The sequence below is a fragment of the Manis javanica genome, chromosome 18 (assembly GCF_040802235.1).
Source record: "Manis javanica isolate MJ-LG chromosome 18, MJ_LKY, whole genome shotgun sequence".
NCBI classification, from domain to species: domain Eukaryota; kingdom Metazoa; phylum Chordata; class Mammalia; order Pholidota; family Manidae; genus Manis; species Manis javanica.
This window is the reverse complement of record NC_133173.1, coordinates 4,492,303-4,516,316: the sequence shown is the minus strand read 5'-3', so window position 1 is coordinate 4,516,316 and position 24,014 is coordinate 4,492,303. Positions and strand designations below refer to the sequence as shown.

Sequence of the window (24,014 nt, the reverse complement as noted above, 5' to 3'; positions counted from 1 at the left end):
CCATCCCACAGGGCTTTGGGATTGTACTGACCCTCAGACATGGTTTGCCCAGGGAGTATTACTGGGTGGGAATGGAAGTGGGGTTTGAACAAGAAAGTAGGGTCCCAGGCCTCTGGCTAGCAGGGGTCAGAAAGAAGACTAGCAGGGGTCAAACTAGCAGTGGTCAGATAAAATGGGGATTTAAAAAAACACCCAGAAGGGTTTTTGGAAGATTTAAATACGAATATTCCTGGTGCAACACCAGGCACTCAGAAAACTTTCTGCTTTCTTCTCTTAACAGCTTTCTGCACATCGCTCTGGCTTGCATGGAAGCTAGGCAAGCTGACAGTTGCCAGAATGGTTGGGGGAAACCACTGTTTTCTCTTTGGGCCCAGAAACACTGCCACAGTTGGACAGATCACCCCAGAGACCACCCGGGAACACTGGAGTGTGGAGACCCCTGGGCAGAAATGGATGGTTGGGCAAATGGCTGCTGTGAAGGAGAAACAAAGTCCCTAGAAGCCTTGCCCCTCGCCTAGACTCACCAAGGGCACATCATGTCATTGCCAGTAAAAATTCCTAGCACTGGGACCTCAAGACACCCTGCCTCACTGGACCTGGAGTTGTCCAGACACGTCCGTCATCTATTTTTTCAAAGGAAGGGAAGGACTTTTTCCGTCATCATCGCCGTCAGATTGAAACCAGTCTCAGAACCAGGAGGGTGTTTAGTCTCAGGCCCAGGCCCCACCCCAACACAGTTCAGTTAGAATCTTTGGGGGTGGGGCCAGCTTTGCCTATTTTCTTTAAATTCCCGGGTGCTTCTAATATGTAACCAGGTTTAAGAACTACTGCTCTAGTTCAAACCTCTTCATTGCACAGATAAAAACACACAGGGGAAAAACAACCCCAGGAGGGTTCAAAGAACTGAAATATTTAAAGTGACAGACAGAATATACTGCAAAGTAGGTGCCCCAAAGAGGGAAGTTATTGTTATTTCAGTATTTCTATTATTGCTCTAGACAGGCTGGCTATAGTCATGACAGTCACACGGACCCTCATGCTTGGAAGGACCCTGTGCTAGGTTTAATGCTTTGCTGTTGCTGTTTTGAAATATTTAACTTTTTGAACATGTGGTCCCATGTTTTCATTTCGCACGGGGCCCTGCAAGCTCTGTAGCTGGTCCTGGCCCTGGATCGCACAGCTCTGAAAAGCAGAGGGGATTATCGCCCCATTAAAGAAAGATGAGGGACATACTCAAGGGCCCAGAGGCCTGCTGGGTGTGCGGCTGGCCTGGCCCTCCACTGCCCGCAGAGGGCCCTTCTCCTGTGCACCCCATCAGGGGGATGAGGCCGTCCTTGCATCTCTTTGGGCAAACAGTGTAAGAGCTTCAGCGCTCCCTCGTACTAGCCTCAGTTTTCTCATCGGTAGAAGGGAGGAAATAATGCCTGCCTTTCAGAAATCACGTGAGGAGGGCCTTGAATAAGGACTGTTGCTCTAGATGCTTGAAATATGTGAGCTCCTTTCCCAATATTGGGAAGAGGGGGAAGCAACCTTCCCCAAAAGACGGGGACCCAAATGCTGCAGGTGCAGTCTTGTCAGCCACCCCAAGGTCCTTTTTTCTCTCTAGAAGACCCAAGTACATTGAGTCCCCAGACTTGCGATTTTCTCACACAAACCAAGGACCTGCAGTCTGGGGAAAGGTTTCCTTCCGGGTGGGGCAGGTCGGCTGCACAGCCCTCAGTGAGGTTTGCTGCTACTGCCCTCTGGTGGTGAAGTGTCTGTATCTGCACAAATTCCTAACAACTATAATTCAATTAAAAATGATTCGTTGTTACTCTGCTAAGCACTAGGGACACAAAGACAAATAAAACACTGTTCCTGCCCTCTAAGAACTCACAATTTATAAAGTGAGGCAATTTTTTAAAGAAATAGCTTGAATATAGTGCAATGTGATAAATTATAATGAAAGCAATGACTCCCAATTTCTGGTTCCAGAAAAAATGGAGCAGACATTTTTATTCCTATTTTTCCCTGCTAAGTAAAGCTAAAACCCCTGGATATTCTATGTAAACACACATGAAAAGACTGAGAGGATGAGAGAAAAGTGAGACTGGCTAGAGATCCTGAGACCAAGAGACGAGATGGCAGTGAATTCCCTGGGCTTCCTTTTTGCCTGCTACATCTGACTAGATGTTGGAGAAGTTGGCAACCTAATACACCAGTACGGATGCAGACAAGAAAAATAAAGCCACAGAAAAGTCTACTCTCTCTAATCAAAAGACCAGGAAAGGGGTAGATTAACAAGACAGAAAACTTGTAGACAATGTCACTCCAGTCCAGCCAAACTCCAAAAGAAACTATGGTCTGGCCCCATCAACAAAGGCTGAGAGGGAGCCTGCATTTCCACCCTCACTGGGCATAATGAGGTGGCCCTTCTCCTGCCAGACTGGTATCAGGGGAGGCCAAGTGGGGAGCTAAGACCTTTATCTGCACTCCTCTGGAAATGAGGCCGGCTCCTACAGTGCAGTGGAGGTCACTTGGGGACCCTTTACCTCCACATCCACTGGGTGGTGACAAGACGCCCTCTCTGATCCTGCTAGGGTGATATCAGGGGGAACGCAGCAGTGAACAGGGCTTTCACCGCAGCCCAGTGGTCATGCAGCTCCCCCACTGCACTGCCAGTGGAGATCATGGGGGTGGGAGACAGGTGGAAGTGGCGTGACATTTTTCAAGTAATGGAAAAAGAAAGAACTATCAGCCTAGACTTCTATATCTAGTGAAAATATCCCCCAGGAATACAGGAAAAATTAAGACATACTCAGATGAAGGAAAATTAAGGGATTTACGGCTGGTAGACTTACCCTAAAAGAATGGCCAAGGGAAGTTTTGAAACCGAAAGGAAGTGACCAAAAAGGAATCTTTGAATATCAGGTAGGAAGAAAGAACAATGGAAAGAGTAAAAATATGGGTAAATGCACTAAGCTTTCCTTCTCTTCTTAAGTTTTCAAAACTATGTTTGATGGTTACGCAAAAAGTATACTTGTCCAATGTGGTTATTGTAAAGGAAATATTTAAAGCACTTATAAGTAGTGGGAGGTACAAGGATTTAAAGGGAGAATATTTCTATATTTTTCTACACTATACCTCACCAGTAGACTGTGATTAAGTCCTATGTATATAACGTAATACTTAGACAAGACACTAAAAAAATCTATACAATAACAATACAATGATTCACTACTAAAAATACAAATGATAAATCAAAATAGATTTTTTTTTTGAGAGGGCATCTCTCATATTTATTGATCAAATGGTTGTTAACAACAATAAAATTCTGTATAGGGGACTCAATGCACAATCATTAATCAACCCCAAGCCTAATTCTCAACAGTCTCCAATCTTCTGAAGCATAATGAACAAGTTCTTACATGGTGAACAAGTTCTTACATAGTGAATAAGTTCTTACATGTTGAACAGTGCAAGGGCAGTCATCACAGAAACTTTCGGTTTATCAAAATAGATTTTTACAAAAATGTTCAATAAAACCATAGGGAAAAGAGAAAAACAAATAGAACCCAAAAAATAAAATGTCAGATTTAAGCCCTAATTAATAATGAATAATTACTTTAAATGATGAGAGTCTAATAGCCCTGTAACTATTAAAGAGGTGACATTTGTAATTAATAAACTCCCAAAAAGGAAATCCCAGGTCTACATGGTTTTTCTGGAGAACTCTACCAAATGTTGATAGAGGAATTAACACCAGTTCTACTCAATCTCTTCCAAAAGATGAAGAGAAAGACATGCTTCTCAAATCATTTTGTAATATTTAATTGTGGTTAAAAAATACATAATATAAAATTTATCCTTCTAATAATTTTTAAATGTACATTGCAGTCAAATTAATTATATTAACATTGCTGCATAACGACTTCTCAACTCATTTTATGAAGCCAGTATTATATGATACCAAAAACAATGATAATATAAGAAAAGAAAGCTATAGACCAGTATCCTGTACGAATATAGATGCAAAAATCTTTACAAGGTATTAGCAAGGAGAATTCATACATATATACAGAGAATTATATACTATGACCAAGTGGGACTTATTCCTGCTATGCAAGGCTGATTCAATATTCAAAAATCAACCAAAGTAATCCACCATATAAACAAACAGAAATCACATGATCATCTCAATAGATGCAGAAGCATTTGACAAAATTCAACACCCATTTATGATAAAAACTCTCAGAAAACTAGGAATAAAGGAGAAATTTCTCAGCTTGGCAGAGAACATCTAAAATATGGATAACAACATACCTAATGATGAGATTGAATGCTTTCCTCCTAAGATCAGAAATAAAATGGGTATGTCTGCTTTCACTACTCTTATTTTAAGCCAGTTCAATATGAGGGTAAAATAGGAAATAAAAGGCTGTATGCAAATTGGAAAGGAACATGTAAAACTGCCCCTATTTGCAGATAACATGATGGGCTACCTAGAAAATCCGAAGGAATCTTTAAGAAAAATAAAAAATAAAAAAACTCCCAAACTCTTCAAGAACTACTATGTAAATTTAGCAGGGTTGCAGGACACAAGATCAACATGCAAAAATTGATTGTATTCCATGCTAACAACAAACACATGAAAACTGAAGTTAAAAACATAATACTATATGCAATTGTTAAAAAAAGGAATTATTTTAGATTCAAACCTAACAAAACGTGTACAAGTCTTGTATATTGAAAACTCCCACACGATGACAAAAAAATAAAAAATCTAAATAAATGAAGAGACATACCATGTTCATGTACAGATTGAAAGACCCATGGTAAAGATGCCAATTCTCCTCAAATTCATTTATTATATAGCTACAGTAATCAAGACTGTGTGGTATTGGCAGGGGCACAGATACATATATCAAAGGAACAGAATGAAGAACTCCAAATAGGTCATATATATATTCCCAATTTTATATTTTCTAGTTCAAATTTTTTAATAATAAAATGTAGATAACATAAAATTCATCATTTTAACCACTTTAATTGTACGGTTCAGTGACATTCATGTTGTGCAACCATCACCACTATCCATCTCTAGAACATCTCCATCCATCTTTACCATCTTGAAAAGTTGAAACTCTATACCCATTAAATAATTTCCCCTTCTCTGCTCCCCAGGCTGGTGGTAACCACTATTCTACTTTCTGTCTCTATGAATTTGCCTATCCTAGGTATTTACAAATTATATAGTTATTGCCCTTTTGTAACTGACTTATTTTACTCAACATAATGCCTTCAAGGACTGATTTTTGATAAAGGTGCCAAACCAATTCAATTTCTAATTAGTATGACCTCTCCCTGGCACACATCCTCAAAGCCCCCACCCTTTTCACCTCTTGCTCTTGCCTAGCAACACCTAATCCTAATGTGACTAAGCTTGCTAGTCATTCTCCCATATTCATCCTCCCCTTTTCTTTTCAGCAATAGAACCCTACGGTTGTCATAGGGCTCGTGATCTTCCAGAATAAAGGGGGAAGCCCACCCATCTCATCCACCCAGGCTATTGCACAATTACAATCATCTTCCCTGGCCATCTCGGTTTCTATAGCATCAGATTTGTCACTCACTTCTTGACCATTTCCCAAGCACACAGAAACATTGCAATGCCTCCTATCTTTAAAGAGGAGAAAAAATAGAACACCTTTCCTAAACTCCTCATCTCTCCTGGCTTCCACCCCGTTTCTCTGCTCTCCTTTCTAAAAAATCTGTCGGCCAGTGAGAGGTAGCGCGGCAGGTGTCATGGTCAGTGGGTGTGCATCAAACTTGCAGAATGGGGAAGAGTGGTTTGAAAGGAACTACCAGATGCGGGAATGGGACGCTTTTTTGAGAAATGTTGCATTGCCAACTCCTGCTGGCAAAGACGGTGGTATTGTATGAAAAGATTGACACTGATGGGACTCCCTTGTCCCCTCCTGGCATGAGCCGGGAGCTCTATCCTTTCACTGTATCTCTAAATAAAAGCCTGTACCTTGCTCTCCTAAAAAAAAAAAAAAAAAAGATTGACACTGATGAGCGAAGTGGCAAGTGACTCAGAAGAGAGAAATTCTGAATGTGAAGCAGCTTTAGGAATACTTAGGCAATTAATTTTGCTTCAAAATTCTCTTTTCCTTATATGTTGTAAGGGTGATCAATGATTTTTAAAAATTATGTCCACACAAATCTAAAAGAGCTCTTTCAAATATAAACCAAAAAATTTGGAGTGATTAGAAAACATTGAGTTACTGTCATTGGCTGAATTTTTTTCATGTGATGTAAAATAATGTCTTATAGTTCATAAATGACAAAAACCTATTTAAATGTTTACCTTCTCCATGAAACTTCCACAAAGCACCGCCTCGGACACAGTGAGCACTCAAGCCAGCTCTCGCTGTGACATCCTCCAGGGTGGGGAGAAGGGTGGGGACTGCTCATCCCGTACCTAACTGGACAGTCCAGTGCCTTAGCTTTTTCTCTAGTAAGATTTTTAAAAAATTAAAAACAGACGTATAAATCTCCACTCTCTAATCATAATTTTGTATTTGGCCCCTAACTTGGGATCATTTTAATCAGCAGTGATGTGGAAGATTTCCCGTTATTTATGTCACACTGTATAAATGAACATTTAGCAAGCTGCTGATTTGATCTGTGATCTCTTTATAATAGACATCATTTTACTTTTGTCGCTGCAAAAAGGTCCTGGGCTGCTAAGTTTTCACTTAAATGACTTAAGTAGTACGGCAAGGAGGTTTTCTTTTATTTATTTATATTTTAACATAGACTTTGAAGGTCTTTGGGCCACAGCCCCAGCCACTTCCATTTCCTATGCCCAGGGTCCTTTACCTGCCTGGGCATCCAAGTTTTCCACACCTGATAAAATGCTCCCCTTTCCCCATCTGGTGTGCGGGTGGCATATCTGGCCAACCCAACTCACTGTAATGATTTCTTTTTGGATGACCTTCTTTTGACAATATTAAACCTTTGGGTCAGTGTTGAACTGTCTATTGTGACAGGTGCCTTGTTGCTTTTTTATTCTGGGACAAATATTAAGGCTTATTCTTCCTTTATATTCACTTAACAATAGGCAGATGGGCCATAACTTTTCATTAACAAAGTAAATGGGCAGAAGGCAGGAAGGGAAAGGGGAACATATATATATATATAAATAGCCTTTAAGGTAGATAGTTGATCTGGGAAGGAGAAGAAATGGAGATAAAGTAGCTGTATCCCAGGCATTGCTTTAAACAAAGACTTGATCATTCACCTTTAAACTACTCTTAAAAGTGCTCTGAGTCTCTCCTTATAAAGCTGGTTTTTCAGTCTAGGTTGCAAACACTGCCTTGGAAACCTGCTCTTGGAATCTAAATTTGATTCCATTTGTGAATTGCTGAGTATGAAATTACAGGGGAGATTCTTAGCTTCTCTGAGCCTCAGTTCCCTCTTTTTGTAAAAGAGGGAGTTTAATAATTCTTAGGAAGTTAGCTTTAAGAATAAGGGAGCAAACCACTCTCTCAGGGCCTTTGCACTTGCTGTTCCTTCTTCCTGGCTCTCTTCCCCAAGATGTCCACAGGGCTCAGAGTCCCTGATGTCCGAATGTCTTTATTGAAATGTCACCTGACTATCCTAGTTGAACCTGCATAACCCTACCTATTCCTTATCCCCTTTTTCTGCTTAATTCTTCTCCATAGCCCTTAATACCGCTTAACATGTATTTTAACTTACTTGTTTTTTGTTCGGCTCCCTCCACTGGAACATAAACTCCCTGAGGGGAAGGATAGTTATCTATTTGTTCCCATTACTGATTATTTGTTGAATGAATAATAAACGACACAACAAGTGTGGATGTTGTTAGCAAGTGCTGAATCCATTAAGACCAACAAAAATTTATTGCTCTGAAATCACAGTGGGTGGATCAGGGGATGTTAAGTTTTAGTCATGGACAATCTGCGAAGTATCAGTGGTGGTCTTTCTTGAAACAATCGACTCAGAAAAATCTATGGATATTGAAGGAGATTTAAAGTTGACCAGTCCTACCTAGAGAGTTTAAATTCTTCTCTGCTGTTAGGACCAATAATAGGAACAGCTTCCATCTAGAATTACAACCTTCTTTACAGCTGAGGAGTCTTGATTTGCGACAAGAGGATTATTTTATTCATTGAAGATAGTTTCCCCCTTACTATAAAAACTGAGATATAGAAGTACAGAATTGTAGAAAAGCTAGATAATGCAGAAAGCACACAAGAATTTAACAATCACCATAATCTCACCACCCAGAGACAATCATTCTTCAGTTAACAATATTTGCTTAACACTTTAAAAATATTCAAACAGAAAATTTGGGTATCTCAGTGCATGTGCCATTTTGCAGCCTTTTTTAAAACTAACATTCCTTATAAAACATTATTTTAAAAAGCTACACGATGTTCTCCTCGAGGACGCACAATTCTTTATTGAATCATTGCCGTTCCAACGTTTCCAATTTTTCTCAAGTTAAACGCCATGATGTACATACGTCTTTTAATTGGATCTGATTCCCTTCTTCGGAAAAACTCCTCTAAAAGTTACTGAAACAAAGGAAATAAACTTAATTTTTAATAATTTTTTAAATTACAGAAAGTTAAAAGTTTTCACCAGCGGATTATACGACATAGAAGGCCTAGGGAGGCTTCAAACCAGTTTGATTCACACCATCCCAAATTCTCTAGGGTATTAAATTTTCAAAGTTTTGGTAAACATCTCCCAAAAGCCCGCACTCACGCCTGCGCACAATCGCCCCCACTAATGACACGCCCCCGAAGCACCGCTACCTCTTTAAATTTTAAAACCAAGGCCCAAGCCAATGAATGTTAAGTTTCTCCCGAAACACAGCGCCCCGCCCACAGCCAGGCCCCTCGCCGATCAAGCAGAAGTTTTCGACACGGCTCTTCCAATCAGCGCCAAGAATGGGAGCCGCTTACCTACCTTACGTAAGAAAAGAAACCAATAAGAGATGACCCTGCGGGGTGGCTCCGCCAATGGCAGCAGTTTCTGGAGAGCGCGGGAGCTTTTCCACAGGGCCAGAGAGAAAAGCCTTGAATGGCGCTGGTTCCCTGAAGTAAGGGCCGTGAGACAGCTGCGCGTGGCCGGTCCAAGACGTCAGGGCGGCGGCGCGGCCGACATGGCCTGCTGTCACAACGTAATGCTGCTGCTGGACACCGCGGGCGGTGCCGCTGGCCACAGCCGGGTCCGGCGGGCCGCCCTGCGCCTCCTCACCTACCTGAGCTGCCGATTTGGCCTGGCCAGGGTCCGCTGGGCCTTCAAGTTCTTTGACTCCCTGGGGGCGCGGAGCCGCCCGTCCCGCATGTCTGACTTCCGCGAGCTGGGGGCCCGCTCCTGGGAGGACTTTGAGGAGGAGCTGGAGGCCAGGCTCGGGGATGGCGCCCCTGGCGCCCACCTGCCGGGCCCGGCGCCCAGGGTCAGCCACACGCACGGCGCCCTGATGGAGACGCTGCTGGACTACCAGTGGGACCGGCCCGAGATCACGTCGCCCACGAAGCCGATCCTGCGCAGCAGCGGGAGGAGGCTGCTAGACGTGGAGAGCGAGGCCAAGGAGGCCGAGACTGCACTCGGGGGCTTTGCGAACGCCGTCTTCCTCCTGGCCCCCTGTCCGCACTCGCAGAGGGAGCTGCTGCAGTTCGTGTCTGGGTGCGAGGCCCGGGCCCAGTGCCTGCCGCCCACCCACAAGCAGGTCATGGAGAAGCTGCTGCCCAAGAGAGTCCAGGAAGTCATGATCGCCCGGAAGATCATCTTGTACTGGGTGGATACCGCCGAGTGGTCTCAGGTAAGTCTATGGTAAACTCAGACTTAGTGCACAATGCTCTCCTGGTTAGCCAGGCCCTGGCAGCGTCTGCAGAGCAGCCGGTAGACCCAGAATGAGTCCAGCGTGACCAGCATGTGTCCCTTCAGATGGGAGTCCCGTGGTCACAGGCAGAGACACCCTTCACCACAAAATAGGTAGGTGCTCGGTACCTAATAAGCCAAAGAGTTTAAGGTCCTTGACAGTTTGGACCCGACAGCCTTCCCAGACTCTATTTCGCCTACACACGACCCACATTCCAGCATACTGAAGCATGGTCTAGTTGGCCAGCTCGTCCTGACTGCCCCTTGGTCTTACCGTCACCCGGAATGCCAGTGCTGGCTACGATGACATCTAGACCTCGCTCATTCTATAAGGCCTTGCCCGGATGGCAAGGACTCAGTCTCAACTTCCGAATTTCTGTACGCTTCTGTGGCACCACCCACCCTTTCCCCATTCTGCTCCAGCCGTGCACATGTCTCACCTTCCATCTAGTCTAAAAATACCTCAAAGGCAGGCACACACATCTCTGAATCCCCTCCAGGTGTGTACTGGAGATTGTAGGTGTTCGGTAAATATTTGTTGACTAAAGGAAGAAATTCCTATGGACATAAGACTCCTAAATGGCTAATTTGGATTTTTGTTGAGGCAGTGGGGCCCCTGCTCCAGTTAAGTGTGTTAAGATAAATTATTATATATTTGCCTTCACCATTTTCCTCCTGTCAGTCCATATATAGTCAAATATTCATTGAGAAGCCACTACACTGTTTCAGCCCCTGGGGACATGGTGGTCAGCCAGAGTGAAAATACATGAAACAGACAAGATGAACAGATGAAACAGAGAAGCATGTAAGTGATAGGATTTCAAATAGTGCTAGAAAGAAAAGAAGGGGCTGGGATGGGGCAGAGGCGGGGGGGAGGGGGGGATGGCTACTGTATAGAGGGTGGTAGGGGAGGCCTTTGGAGCAGACAATTCAGTGGTGAAGGAGGAGGAATGTAAAAGATGGGAAAGAACATACCAGGCAGACTTGAGCTGGAGATGAGCTTTATTGCAGAAACAAAAGGGCAAGGAATAACGAGACCTAGTAGGAGAGGGAGTCAAAGTAGGGCCAACGTAGTAGGTGTGGGTTTTGTTCTAATTGATGGGAAGGTGGCTTAACCAGTTGAAAGATGTGATCCCACTTACTGGCAACACCTGTCATTAGAAGTGGATTACATTGCAAGATTACAAATGGAAAATGAATGGATACTTAAACCATAACGATGTAGTATGTAAACATTTCTGACATGTCTTCACATACAAAGCCCAGAAAAAGGTACAGCAAATGCAAAATAAGGCAGCAGTGGCTTGTCAAAGAAAAGGAAAGGGTGGAGTGTTTAAGGAAATGGCAAACATTTGGTGGGGAAAATGGGATCCTAGGACTTAACATTTAAGGCAGTGAATCAAGTGTTGGACACAGTGTATGACACAAAACTGCTTGATTTAGGATTATTGATATCAAATCACATTTATTCTGCAATTGTATTTAAAAGTCAAATACTGGCTAGAAGGCAGTCTTATTTAGGCACAAGGGGCTTCGAGATTCTTCTTTCTTTTCTTTTCGAAATAGCATTGAAGTAAGTAGGTTGACAGGGTTTTTTTAAAGATCCCCTCCAGTTCTGCTATTCCGCCATCTGAGGGGACGGGTCTTCTCTGAGGATTCCATTCTCACATCTGCTCTGCCGTTTCCCCTAAGGAAATGCCTGGCAAACGATTTTAAGCTTTTCTGATTTTTTTTTTCCTGGTGAGGATCTAGCTTTTCCTTCTCAAAAGCCTCTGCTCAGCCACCCTGTGGAGGCAAAAGGGAGTCTTAGGTTCTGTCGCTGGTGAGCTGTCACTACAGGGGTAGAGAGAAGGGAAGAGGAGAGAATCCATATTGCTCACGGTCCGGGAAGCAGACTTGGGAGAAACAGAACCTGAACTCAGACTGGGGCAGGAGGGCTCCAAGGACACAGAATCATGCAAAGATACAGGATAGAAGGCGACGTAGGAGACCTCCCATACATTTTTTACTTTATGCCCCTGGTTTACTCAACACACATTTATTACATACCTGCCGGTTGTGCTGGGGATGCCATTAGTGAACTGGAAAGGTGTGGTTCCTTCTCTTTTGGAGTTTATAGTCAGGTGGACATTTAGAAATCCTCAGATTTGAAACTACCACTAGAATTTGTCTCTTGCACCCTATGACACAGATAAAAAAATGATAAAATGTAACCACACTCTATATACCATTTATGATTTTTAAAAAATCATGTACATATATTACTTTTCACTCAAAAGTCCATGTCCTTTTCAACTCTATTAAAGTTTTATAATTCATTTGATAAACCTTTTTTTTTTTTTTCCCTGGCTGGTCCTCTGGCTGAAATAATTTCAACAAATTTTTTGTTTCTTTTTGGTAGAAAATCCTAATCAGAATCTATGGTATCTGAACTAGCTTACCATTCTCCCCCATAGCAGTGAACACAGGCATGAACACGTGGGTGGTAACAGCAAATACTAATTAATTGATTAACCCATTACAGCATTTTCCAAACTGGTATGTGTAATAGAAACAAAAGCTTCACATTGTTTATCTTCACTATTGCTATTTTCTACTGTGCGTTGATACTGCTATTTGTTGCTGTTGTTTTTTCTTTAATGCTGATCATAAACCATTCAATTGTTCCATCAAAGGGTTACCACCCTCATTTTAAAAGCACTGTCCAAGATAGTTCTGGGTTCTTGAACTAGTCTGTTAGTGCCTTGCTGTGACCTTGGGCACTCTCAGGCCTCTCTTTGAACTTGAATATAATGGAAAGTTTAGAGATGATCTAGAAGACCTCACATTCACAAAGCAATTTGTGGCCTACAGTTGTAAACTCATCTTGTGGAGCAGGCCAGCCAGCATGATAGTAGTCTTCTAGGACAGGTGCCCCTCCTTCGTGTTCCATAGTACCTGAAGATTGTCATGTTGCATTGTGATGCTGAATTAAATCTTTCATGCTATTGCTGTTATGTTTACCCTACCCCTGACTTTAAGATTCTGGAAGACAGGGATTCTGTCTTTCTAGTTCATGACTCGTAAAGGTTGCTCAATAAAAGTTTGTTGAAAGAAGGTTGGCATGAGTCAGCTATGTGTGAAGGAGTGAGGAGTGGCCTTTGCAGAGAAAGCAGGGTTTAAGCTGGATACTTAAGTATAATTAGTATGCGGGGTCGGTGAAGAAAGAAGGGGAAGCCCAGGAACCAGAAAACAGGGAAGCATAATAAAATGCAGCCTGTTCAGGAAACAGCAAATGGTGAGGGGTGCCTGGAAGAGAGATGGGTGAGGGAGAAATTAGGTTTTGGAAAGGTTGTTTAGGGTTGGTTGTGAACTTCATGGTGGAGGCAGTGGGAAACCCTTGCAAGTTTTCAGACAATTAGCATGATCAGATATGTGATTTGAAAAAATACTCCTTAGAGCAATATAGAGGAAAGATTAGAATCAGTGCAGACTTTATAGGCTACAGTGAGCCCAGGCAAGGGATGACGAGGGCTTTAGTGAAAGCAGTGAAGACAGAATTAAGGAGGCGCGTTTGGTCTCCACACAGTCCTGTGGGGAGGGTGAGTCAGCAGCCATCCAGGGGAGGTATCCCATCTCCCTCCCCTGATACCTGGCCATTGCTACATCATGTTGCATAGGACAAAATTATTTTTATTAATGTGTCATGGCTTTATATTCCTATGGACTGAACATTTTAGGATTTATCCCCAGTGGTTTGTATCACTTCTGTTCCTTGACAGAAAATAGAATTGAAGTGCTCTTTTTCACTAAATGGACACTTTCTTGAAGGCATATTGTGTAGTAACTATGTTGCTGGGCTATAAAGTAACAGGATGCTGACCATTATTTGTGTCTGGTTCAATAAATTTATTGTGATTTGATCCTTTAATATAGGTATCAACTCTACTTTCTCCTGATTTTCCTTAGCTTTATACATGAGTGCTAATTTACAGTAACCTGAAGTTCTTTACTTTTTATTTTAGCTGTGGGACTCCCCAGACCACCTGGGGTACTGGACGGTATGTGAACTGCTCCACCAGATAGGAGGCACCGTCTTGCCGTCCGAAACTCTCAGCCGGGATCGCACTAAAGCGGGGGAAACACTGCTTTGTAGTGAAAAAAAGCTGTCAAGTGAACCTCACTGCTCTTCGTGGATTTCAACTCTGCCTGCTGATGCCACTTTAAACTGTTTGCTTTATAATTCTCCTGAGTATGAAGCCTCATTTCCGCGGATGGAAGGAACATTATTTCTCCCTGTTGAAGGTAAGCAAATAATATTTTGGGGAGTGTTTTGGTCTCAGCTACATTCATTTCTTCAGGGCAGGCCCATGTGTTTAACTTCTTATTTAGAATTTCCAGCAGCCCAGGCACTCAATTAATGCTTGGAATTAAAAGATGTCTCAGCAAAGTCTGTGGCGCCCCAGGACAGGACTGAACTCTGGTATGGAACAGACGCAGGCCCATGTATAAAAAGAACAAGTGAGTGATTTTAAGGTTTCCCAAGGGTTTGCAAAGAAGGATAATATCGTTCAGGTGTCCAAGCAAATAGGTGGTAATGTTATGGGGTGGTAGATTGTGGAATTCCTTGGCTCTTGTCTTCTCAAAGGATTGAATTCAGTCCAGAGACCCAACAGAGAGTTAAAGCTGCAAAGGGTTTTTTATTTAGCAATGTGAAAGGGAAGTATGCGTCTCCTAGCAGGCTGATCCTAATGGATCCCGCTGGGTTTTACACTGTATCTTTTTATGGGGATTTACTTGGTTTCCCCCCTCCCATTTTGCCACCTTTACATCATCCTTTGAATCCGTCTTGTTTCTTCCCCTTCAGCCTCTTTGTGCAAGTTTGTGTTCATCATTTTTCCCATGAGCGTCTAAGCCATGGGAATGACATATAATGTCATGTAAATGACATAGTAATGATATTATGATGGCCTCAGGGTCATTAGTGACAAGGTCTTCGTTAAGTGCACGTGCTCTAACATCGGGATGGTCTCAGGGACCCGTATCTTTTGCTTATCAGTTTGTCTGAACCGCAGAAGGGGCTGGTCTAAGGGACACAGAGCTGTGTCAGGGCGGAAACCGGGTGATCCGCTGTCCCCCCTTCTCTCCTTCCGCTCACGTCTGTCTAACTGCTTACTGGAACAGTAAGATTGCATTTCCCCACCAAAGAGATCGGTAGATTGAAGACCACAGAGAAACACTTGATTGATTAAGAGGAAAAACAACAAATTAAGCGACAGAAGCTGAAAATGGTGCTTATTACCAGGAAGAGCCAGCATGTTGGGATCTTCATAAATTTGCTTTACCGTATGATTCCCTATATGGGAATCTAATTTCTGAATCATTATATAGTCACCCAGAACTAATACCATATAGAGGTGTATACATAGAACTATTACATATTATGTTCAGTTTAAGGACATTTTAAGAGCAGTTGTGTTTAAGCAGTTTCATCAGTTGTAGTCTTTAGAAATTAACTTCATAAGATAGGATGCACTGCATTTTATGGGTTTAAGAAGCAGTGTCTCTTTCTGTAAGCAGCGTTGCTTGAATACTTGTTTCAAAGGCATAATTACTGAGAGGTTCTGACATCACGTTGTACCCTCATCATTCTGTTCATATGCAGCTTTTCCGACAGAAATAAATGAACTTGGCTGTAATAGCCTCTGGGCAGTAGAATGAGGGTGAAAGTGTGAGTTAAGTGACAATACAAGTACCTCAACTGACAACCCAATTCTTTTTTTACTATTAAATCTATTTTTAGTGACTATTATATTAGAATTTTAACATTTTTTTTTTTTCTAACAGGCAAAGAAACTCAAGAAACATGGACAGTTACCCTAGAACCCTTGGCTATGCACCAGAGACATTTTCAGAAACCAGTCAGAATTTTTCTAAAAGGCACAGTGACCCCGTGGCATCTTCCAGTAAGCGGCACTTTGGGCACTGATAGCTGGATGCTACAAATTCCAGATGAGAACCGATCGACTCAGAGGGTGTTATTTCAGCAGCTGGTAAACAGGCTGATGGCCAAGGAGTTACATCTGGTAGGTGTCCGCCACACGCTGAGCTGTTCTTGTCTATTACCACATTGGCAAAATGCAATAAGTACGTGTATGAAGTGCCAAGCATTACCCTACAAAATACAAGTCTCCATGGAACAGATGAAGTTTTTGCAAATAATACTGTCTGCATTATAGTATCATGACAGTGCTCATTAGTGAAGAAACAGTTCATTAAATTGCATATGCCTCGAACCCAGTTAAATCATATTCACTTAAGAAAAAAGGCAGTGAGCCAAATGGAATGATTATATTAAGGTGGTGAAGTGATGGGTGGCTTTTTGTTATTTTTTAATTCTTCTGTTAGATGTTTATTACTTTTAGATAATAAGTACATCTCATTTTTAAAAAGCCCTATACTGTAAAACTAGATAATGTCTAGTAGTTACACAAACTTAGAAATGCCTTCTGAGAAGAATACATACCAACCCAGATCTGATTTAGAGATCCTAGTTATTTTTAAACCACTAGAAAATTCCTTACCTCATTTTGTCTTTGGCCTTTGTAACCTCAGAAGACATCTCTCTTCTGGATCCCATGATGAAACAGCCTCGAAGAAAGCTGGCTCGCCACCTGAACAGATGTACTAAGTTCTGTGCTCTAATGGAAAGAGCACTAGGTGGGGAGTCCGGTGGTCAGGTTGGGTTTCAGCTCTGCTGCCCACTCTGTGGTCTGTGTAAATCCCTGAAGTGGTAGTGTTGCCTTGTGCTTAAGAGTATAGGTTTAGAACTCATCTACGCCTGGTCTCTGCCTCATACTACAAACTAGGTGACCTTAAACAGGTAACTTATTCCCCAAGTTCAATTCCTCCTCTGTAAAATGGGGATTCTGATCATTTCCATTTCAGAGTGGTTGTGAGGATTTGGTAAGTTATAGTAAGCACATAATAAGTGCTCAGCAAATATTCCTGGTAACCTTAGGTTTTTCTTATTGTAAGTTGAGGGATTACGGTTATATGATCAGTAAATTCAATTCTAGCACTAAAGCCACCCAGCCTGTCTTTTCCACAATTTTCTCTTTCATGTCATTCATCATTGGGGGAGACCATCATTCTGTCTTTTACTAAGCTGCATTCTTCTTTAGGCATGTGTTGATGTTCTCAATTAATTAGAACTTCACATGCAGGTTGCCAGTGTGGACCCTGGTGAAGGCTGGCCCCCCATCACTGGGGTGATTTCCCCCCTCTCTGCCAACGCCACAGTTCTCACTGTGTTCCGCACTGAGGAGGCTGAATTTCAAAGAGATTTTCTCCAAACAGCCGTGACAGGAAGCCCCCAGGACACAGCTTCCCTTGTTTCTGATGTTATGGATAATTTATTGAATCAGATTCACAGTCCACTTGAAGATCCTGCTGCCTCTGGTAAGCCTCTCTGATCCAGTCACTAACACACTCTAGGGCAGGCATTTACAGTCTTTCCAGCATCAGAGCTTTTTTATCACTGTGCTCTAAGTAGAATCCCAGTATCTGTTATAAAACAGATAAAAGCAAGCTTCAATACTTCAGGCAATTTAAGTCATCATTATTTATAGAAATGCTGAAGCACTTCTGAGGAAGCCAAATCTGGCTCTGTGAAACTGATTTGAAATCGAAGATATTAATGAAGCCTGGTTTGTAATACATTTAATAAAGACTGCATATAAAACTGTTGTGATTCTGTCTGCCTTCTGATTCATTGCATTGTTACTAATATGATACAAACCTTGTTTATGTTAGGTAGATATAATCATTTTGATCATTCTTCCATTTGTTCATTTATACAACAGGTTTATTGAGTGCCTGCTCTCTGTTCTGGGATGTATGTACTGGGAATACATCCAAGAACAAAATAGACTGAGGTTTCTGTTCTCATGGAGTTTACCATCTAGTCAGGGGAGACGAGACAAACTAAATAAGGAAATTATATAGTATATTAGAAAGGGATAAAGTGCTATAGTAATACAGCCGGTAGAAGGGGTGGGGAGTGTTACAGGTGGGAAGTTTGTAATTTTGAACAGGCCTTGTGAAAAGTAATGTTTGAGCAAAGGCATGAACGAAGCGATAGGGAGAGAACATTGCTGATAGAGGCAGTGGCGACGGCCAAGGCTGTGAGGGGGGTTGTGTCTGGTGCTTTGGAGGAGCAGTGAGGAAGCCTGCGTCTGTCTGTTTTTGAAGCAGCATTTTTCATAGACACCGTAGGCTTGGGTTGAGCTGGTGGCAGATGATGCCACTGTGTATGTCCCAAGGGAGGAGCCGGTGCTGGGACTCTCTGCTTCGGTTCTAACGCCTCTCTCCCTGTCCTTGCTCTTCCATCTCTACTCCTCTGCCCCTGTAGCCCCTCCTGTTCCCGAGTGGGCCCAGCAGGAGCTTGGACGCACCACTCCCTGGACTGCGGCTGTTGTGGAGAGGTGGTTTCCCTGCTCTAACCACAGTGGCGCCAGCTCAAATTTGATGGAGTCATTTTGGTAATACATTTTTATTTCTCTGGGTATTGATTATATATTGATCACATATATGCATGTGGGTTTGTTGGGTTTTTTTAATAGACCTTATTTTCTGAGTTACAGTCCAATAATATTAAAAACTAATTATAAACAGCATTTAATGGGTATAGAGTTTCAATTTCACGAGATGAGAAGAATCCGGAGATGGATGGAAGTGATAGTAGTACATGAATATACTTAATACCACTGAACTATGTACTTAAAGGTGGTTAAAATGATTTTAACCTTTATGTGTATTTTACTACAGTAAAAAAGTTGGGGGGAAATTCATTGCAAAAAAATGCTCCCTTATGTTATGGATGTCTGAAAATATTTAGTATTAAATTGCAATAAAAATAAAGATAGCAAACGCATAATGCAGCTAAGTTTATACTTAAAGGAAAATTTTTATAGACTTAAGCTATCTTTTAAAGGAGAAAAATTAAAAACCAATTAGCTAAGTGTCCAACAAAGGAAATAATATGAGAGAGTAAACCCAAGAAATAAAGAAGGCCACAATAAAGAGAAAAAAAAAAGTGAATCAAGTAGAAAGCAGAAATCAATAGAAACAAAAGATGATTCTTGAGACGCCAAATAATCTATAGCAAGATTTTTGAGCAATTTAAAAATAGATATAAATCAATATTACAAATATAAAATATATAGCAAATTCAAAATATTATTAAGAGGTAAGTCAGGGTTTATATTTTTCCATACATATATCCAGTTGTTTGAATACCATTTGTTAAAAGACAGTCTTTCTCATTCAGTTACTGTGGCACCTTTGTTGAAATCATTTGGCCACTATTGTGCAGGTCTATTTCTGGAAAGACTACTTCAGAAAGTGTTAATGCCATATTGTCTTGAGGACTGAAATCAGGTAGTCTGAGTCCTCTTAACTTTGTTCTGTTTTTTTTTTTTTGTTTTTTTTTCCCAGCATTGCTTTGACTATTCTAGATCCTTCACATTTTAATTTAAGCTTTACCATTAATTTCCACAGAGCCTGCTAAGATTTTTGACTGAGAGTGCATTGAGTCTATAGGTTAATTTGGGAAGAACTGATACCTTAATAATGAATCTTCTGATTTATGGACATGGTACAGCTCAAAAAGCTAAGAACAAAACAAAAGGTGCATCTTCCCCTATGTGATAGCAAAATTTACCATAAAGCTCTAGTGATAAGGAGGGCAGTGTGGTACTAGTGCAAGGATCAACAGAGACCAATGGAACGGCAAGCCCAGGAAGTGACCCACACACGTATGGGAGTTTGGCATATGACAATGGCAGCGTTATAAATTAGAAGAAGAGGCTATTCAGTAAGTAGTGGTGTGATAATTGTCTATCCAGAAGAAAAAAGGAAAAATTGTAAGATGAAAAAACACAGAAGATCAGGCTAGGGTTGGATTTCTTAAGTGAGACATAAAAAACTCAAACCGTGAAGGAAACTATATATACATTATAATGAATTTAAAAATTTCTGTGTAATGAAAAAGACTAGTCATAAACCTGGGCAGCTGTAATCCATATACCAGCAAAGGATAGTGTCCAAGTTAGTACAGAGCGCCTAAAAACCAGTAAGAACAAGATAAGCAGTTGGGCAGAGGATGTGAGCAAGCAGTTCTTACAAGGAAGCCCAAGAGCAGCAATTTGGAAAAACGCTCAGTTTAGGCAAATGGGAATTAAAACCACAATAAGAAAAAACCCACAATATTCTATTTCATACCTATTAGATTACCAAAAAGTAGTAAATCTGACAATAGCATGTATGGACATGAGAACCTTTACATGATAGAAGTGTAAATGGCTACAACCGTTTTAGAGAACAATTTATATTCTTAGGTAAGCAGAAACTTCACACACTCTGACACCAAGCAATTTCACTTCTAGGTGTCTACATTAAGGAAATTTTTGTACAACCTCAAGGAGAGCTATGTTAGAATGTTCTCTCCCAGTCATTAAAAACAAAAATGTGGAAAGAACCAGCTAATCCTCAGCAGGGAAATGGATAAACTATGGTATAGTTATACAATAGAATATTATATATATATATATATATTAGTAAAACTGAATAAACTAGAGCTATTTATATGCACATGAAAGATATGTTAGTAGAAACAAAATTTCAAAAGGATGGTGTTGTATGATGCCACTTTTTAAAAGAATTTACAACAACATAGCAGTTCATGTTGGTAAATAAGATACACACAAATCTAGGAATGCCTCTGGGAAAAAGGGGTGGGAAAAGGTTGGGGCTTTGTGTGTGTCTATAATGCTTAATTTTGTTAAAAAAGATCTGAAGCAGATATAGCAAACTGTTAACAAGTATTTAATCTTGGTGGGAGGTACATACTTAACTATTTAATAATGTTTTTTTCTGCTTTTCTGTGTATTTGAAAGGTTTCTAAATTCTAAACATTAACAGAAAAAAACCTCACCTCTGTTAAAGGAAACAGCAACACACTTAGGGAGAATTAGTTTCAGACCTGCTGCAGGTAGGACACTGATAGCCCCAGCAGACTCAACTAATGTTGCCATAACTTTCTCCTACTTTTAAATCAGGTGATAGCAGGTAATGGAAGCTAGTAAGATACAAACATTCTGAACATTGTGCCATTTTCGTAATTTACTTAGCGACTGATATTTCGCTATATGCAGAAAAGCATTTAATAGCTAATCACGTCCCTCAGCCCCACTTCCTCCCCCTCTCAGCCATCCCAAATTAGTTTACTACAGAGTGAAAGAATTATTCACAAGTCATCGTGGTTAACTTTTTTCGGGCAGACCTCATTTTACTATGCATCGCACATATTGTATATTTTACAAACGGAAGGTTTGTGGCAACCCTGTGTGGAGCAAATTTATCGGCACCACTTTCCAATGGCCTTTGCTCACTTAGTGTCTCTCTGTCACGTTTTGGTAATTCTCACACTATTGCAAACTTCATTATTATAATTGTTATGGTGATCCGTGGCCGGTGATTACACCTTGCTTAAAGTTCTGATGATGGTTAGCATTTTTTTAGCCATAAAGTATTTTTAAACTAAGGTATGTCCTTCTTTTAGACATAATGCAATTGTACACTTAATAGACTACAGTACAGTGGAAACAGAACTTTTATATGCACTGGGAAACCAGAAGATTCATTTGACTTGCTTCACTGCAATATTCTCTGTATTGTGGTGGTCTGGACCCGAACCTGCAGTGTCTCAGAGGGCTGCCTGTACCCGGTATTGCATCATCTTGTACTTAATAATGTATGGACACTGAGTGAGAAATAACTGTGGAAGCCCCAGAGTGCAATGGTTGCCCTAATTAGACATGTACCAAAGGACAGTGAAGAATCTTATTAATAAAAGTCAGTACTGTATGGTTTGTGAACAGGTAGCTTCTGCCCTGGAGTTTGTTCATGTGATAAATGAGAAGAGGGATCATTTTCTCTCCTGAGAAAATACATTTTTGAAGGCATCTTGCGGGGACATCTCTTGATTAGCTTTTAAAAGGATATTGAATTTTGTTACTGTTTTTAAAGCATTTTGGAAAATCAGAGTTTTAGGTGGACATACTGAATTGTTCCAGGTTACTACAGGCTGCCTCATCCGAGAAGGGAGAGCCTTCCAGAACTGAAAGTGAACTAACCCGCTGCCTCTCGGAGCTCTACCAGAGAAAGTCTCGTGAAGAATCCACGGTGTCTCACCAGGAAGACAGCAGAAAGAAACGTATGCACGTAGGAAGCTGTTTCTAGAGGCAGTCTTGTGAAACTGTATATTTTAAAAGATTGACATTCCCTAAAATGAAAGGACAGGTTCTTATTTTTCAAGTTTGAAAATAATTACGTTAATACAGTAGTGATTTTTTAAATGACCCACAATCCTACCTTCTTAATGAGTATACCCCATTTTCATTTTTAGTTACAACAAATTTAAATACAGTGTTGGGTGCTGCTTTAAATGTATTTGCTCACCTGCTATCTTGCCTTTTTACACTTCCACCTCATTGCTTAACAAAAGCTACCAAATTCTTAGATTGTTGAACATTCAGATTGTATTCAGTTATCATTGTAAATGATACTGTAGTGTGCATCGTGCATATGATTTATTCTTTGAGTGATGTTCCCCAGCCTAAGGTTCCAGGAACAAGCTACTCTATGAAAAAGCAGGAAAAAGTTGCAATCGATGCAGACTGCTAAATTGCTTTTCCAAAGAGTTTCATCACAACTCTGTGACCACTGGGTGATGCCAAGATAAGTCTGGCATGTGCCTTATGTAAATACCATCTCATGACATTGAGATGTTTAATCCCTAAGCTTCAGTTAAAAGAAGAGCTCTCACTCTAACGTGTGCTGTAGGTTAAAAGAGATGCAAGAACAACTTAATTTGGATCGTTCTGGAAGGATACACCTCACTTCAGTATTCTTCCACAGAATATTTAATCTGCATTAAAGTAGCTCTTGATTCCACAGAAGTGAAGTTATTTTACTTCTCTTCCTGTGGTGTTTTGGTAGGAGGTGTCCCTCGTACTCCGGTGAGGCAGAAGATGAATACCATGTGCCGCTCCTTAAAGATGTTGAATGTTGCAAGGCTGAACGTCAAGGCACAGAAGTCGCATCCAGATGGCAGTCCAGATGCAGCGGGGGAGAGAGGGATGCCAAAGAGAGCCGGCGGAAGAACAGCAGAGAAATGGGAAAACAGAGGGAGGACACTAAGAAGTTCTAAGCCTAAAGGTATTCCTCAATCCCAGAGCATTTTGGTGTCTAAGTCCATGTTGACTCTTTTATAGCCTTATATTTTTTATATTTTAATCATATCCCTCAATTATTGAACATTTATTGAATATTTACTATATGCCCCAACATGTGTTATGGAGAATATGGTAAAAATAGCATCGTATTCTCAGATTTGTGATCCAGCTACAAAGATAAAAATAATGCATATATATATACAGATACATATTGACATTATATATCATGTGTATAATGAGCTAATAAAATTAATACGTAAGAGAACCAGGAATCTACAACAGAAAATACTTGCCCATTTAGAAGATGTACCAGGAGTCAAGAAAGGGAAGGTCAGTCAGGGCCAAGACAGGCTGAGCAGGTTTGCAAGGAGCTAGTGGAGCGCAGGCTAGACCCCAAAGACCGAGCAGAGTTGAGGCCACAGGAGAGTAACAGAGGAGCTCGTCAGACCAGGGCGCGCATTAGCAGTCACGGCGAAGGGCTCTGGCTTGGCCATAGGACGCGTGGTTGAGGAAGTTTTCCACATCCGTGCATGCAGGGAGAGGGAAGGGTGCGTGAGTAACCAGGGCTAGGTTGGTGAGGTCTCTCAAAGCTGGGCAGAAGAATTTAGTCCAGTAGCTTTTATTTTCCTATTTGTTCCTTTTCCTTTTTTTAAAAATCGGATTGTAGTTTGTTTCTCGTTCTTGGGGTACATTCTCAGCTCACACTGACAGTGACAGGCCTGTGGGCGATTGTAAAGATAGCTTATGAACTTCAGGCAGTGGTGGCATGATGTCACCTTTGAGTTCATTTAAAAATTCTGGAATAAAAGTTTTCTGCTCTTTAAAAGTGTATTCCCC

General features: G+C 41.2%; 1 protein-coding gene and 1 long non-coding RNA gene across 2 annotated transcripts in view; one reads left to right on the top strand and one right to left on the bottom strand.

Moving 5' to 3' along the window:
• Nucleotides 1-7,864: 7,864 nt before the first annotated feature.
• On the bottom strand, nucleotides 7,865-9,112 carry LOC140847238 (uncharacterized). Its single transcript, XR_012127038.1, has 2 exons — nucleotides 8,983-9,112; nucleotides 7,865-8,585 (listed from the first exon to the last, which is right to left on the bottom strand). It is a non-coding gene; the product is annotated as an uncharacterized lncRNA (long non-coding RNA).
• The window catches only part of TICRR (TOPBP1 interacting checkpoint and replication regulator), a 34,784-nt gene continuing 19,774 nt past the window's right edge, over nucleotides 9,005-24,014 (top strand). Inside the window, exons 1-7 of the mRNA XM_017651353.3 lie at nucleotides 9,005-9,841; nucleotides 13,905-14,184; nucleotides 15,727-15,965; nucleotides 17,106-17,340; nucleotides 18,293-18,422; nucleotides 22,017-22,156; nucleotides 22,942-23,160. Of these exons, the coding sequence (XP_017506842.3) occupies nucleotides 9,011-9,841; nucleotides 13,905-14,184; nucleotides 15,727-15,965; nucleotides 17,106-17,340; nucleotides 18,293-18,422; nucleotides 22,017-22,156; nucleotides 22,942-23,160 (2,074 nt within the window). The 5' untranslated portion in view covers nucleotides 9,005-9,010. The remainder of the gene's footprint in view (nucleotides 9,842-13,904; nucleotides 14,185-15,726; nucleotides 15,966-17,105; nucleotides 17,341-18,292; nucleotides 18,423-22,016; nucleotides 22,157-22,941; nucleotides 23,161-24,014) is intronic.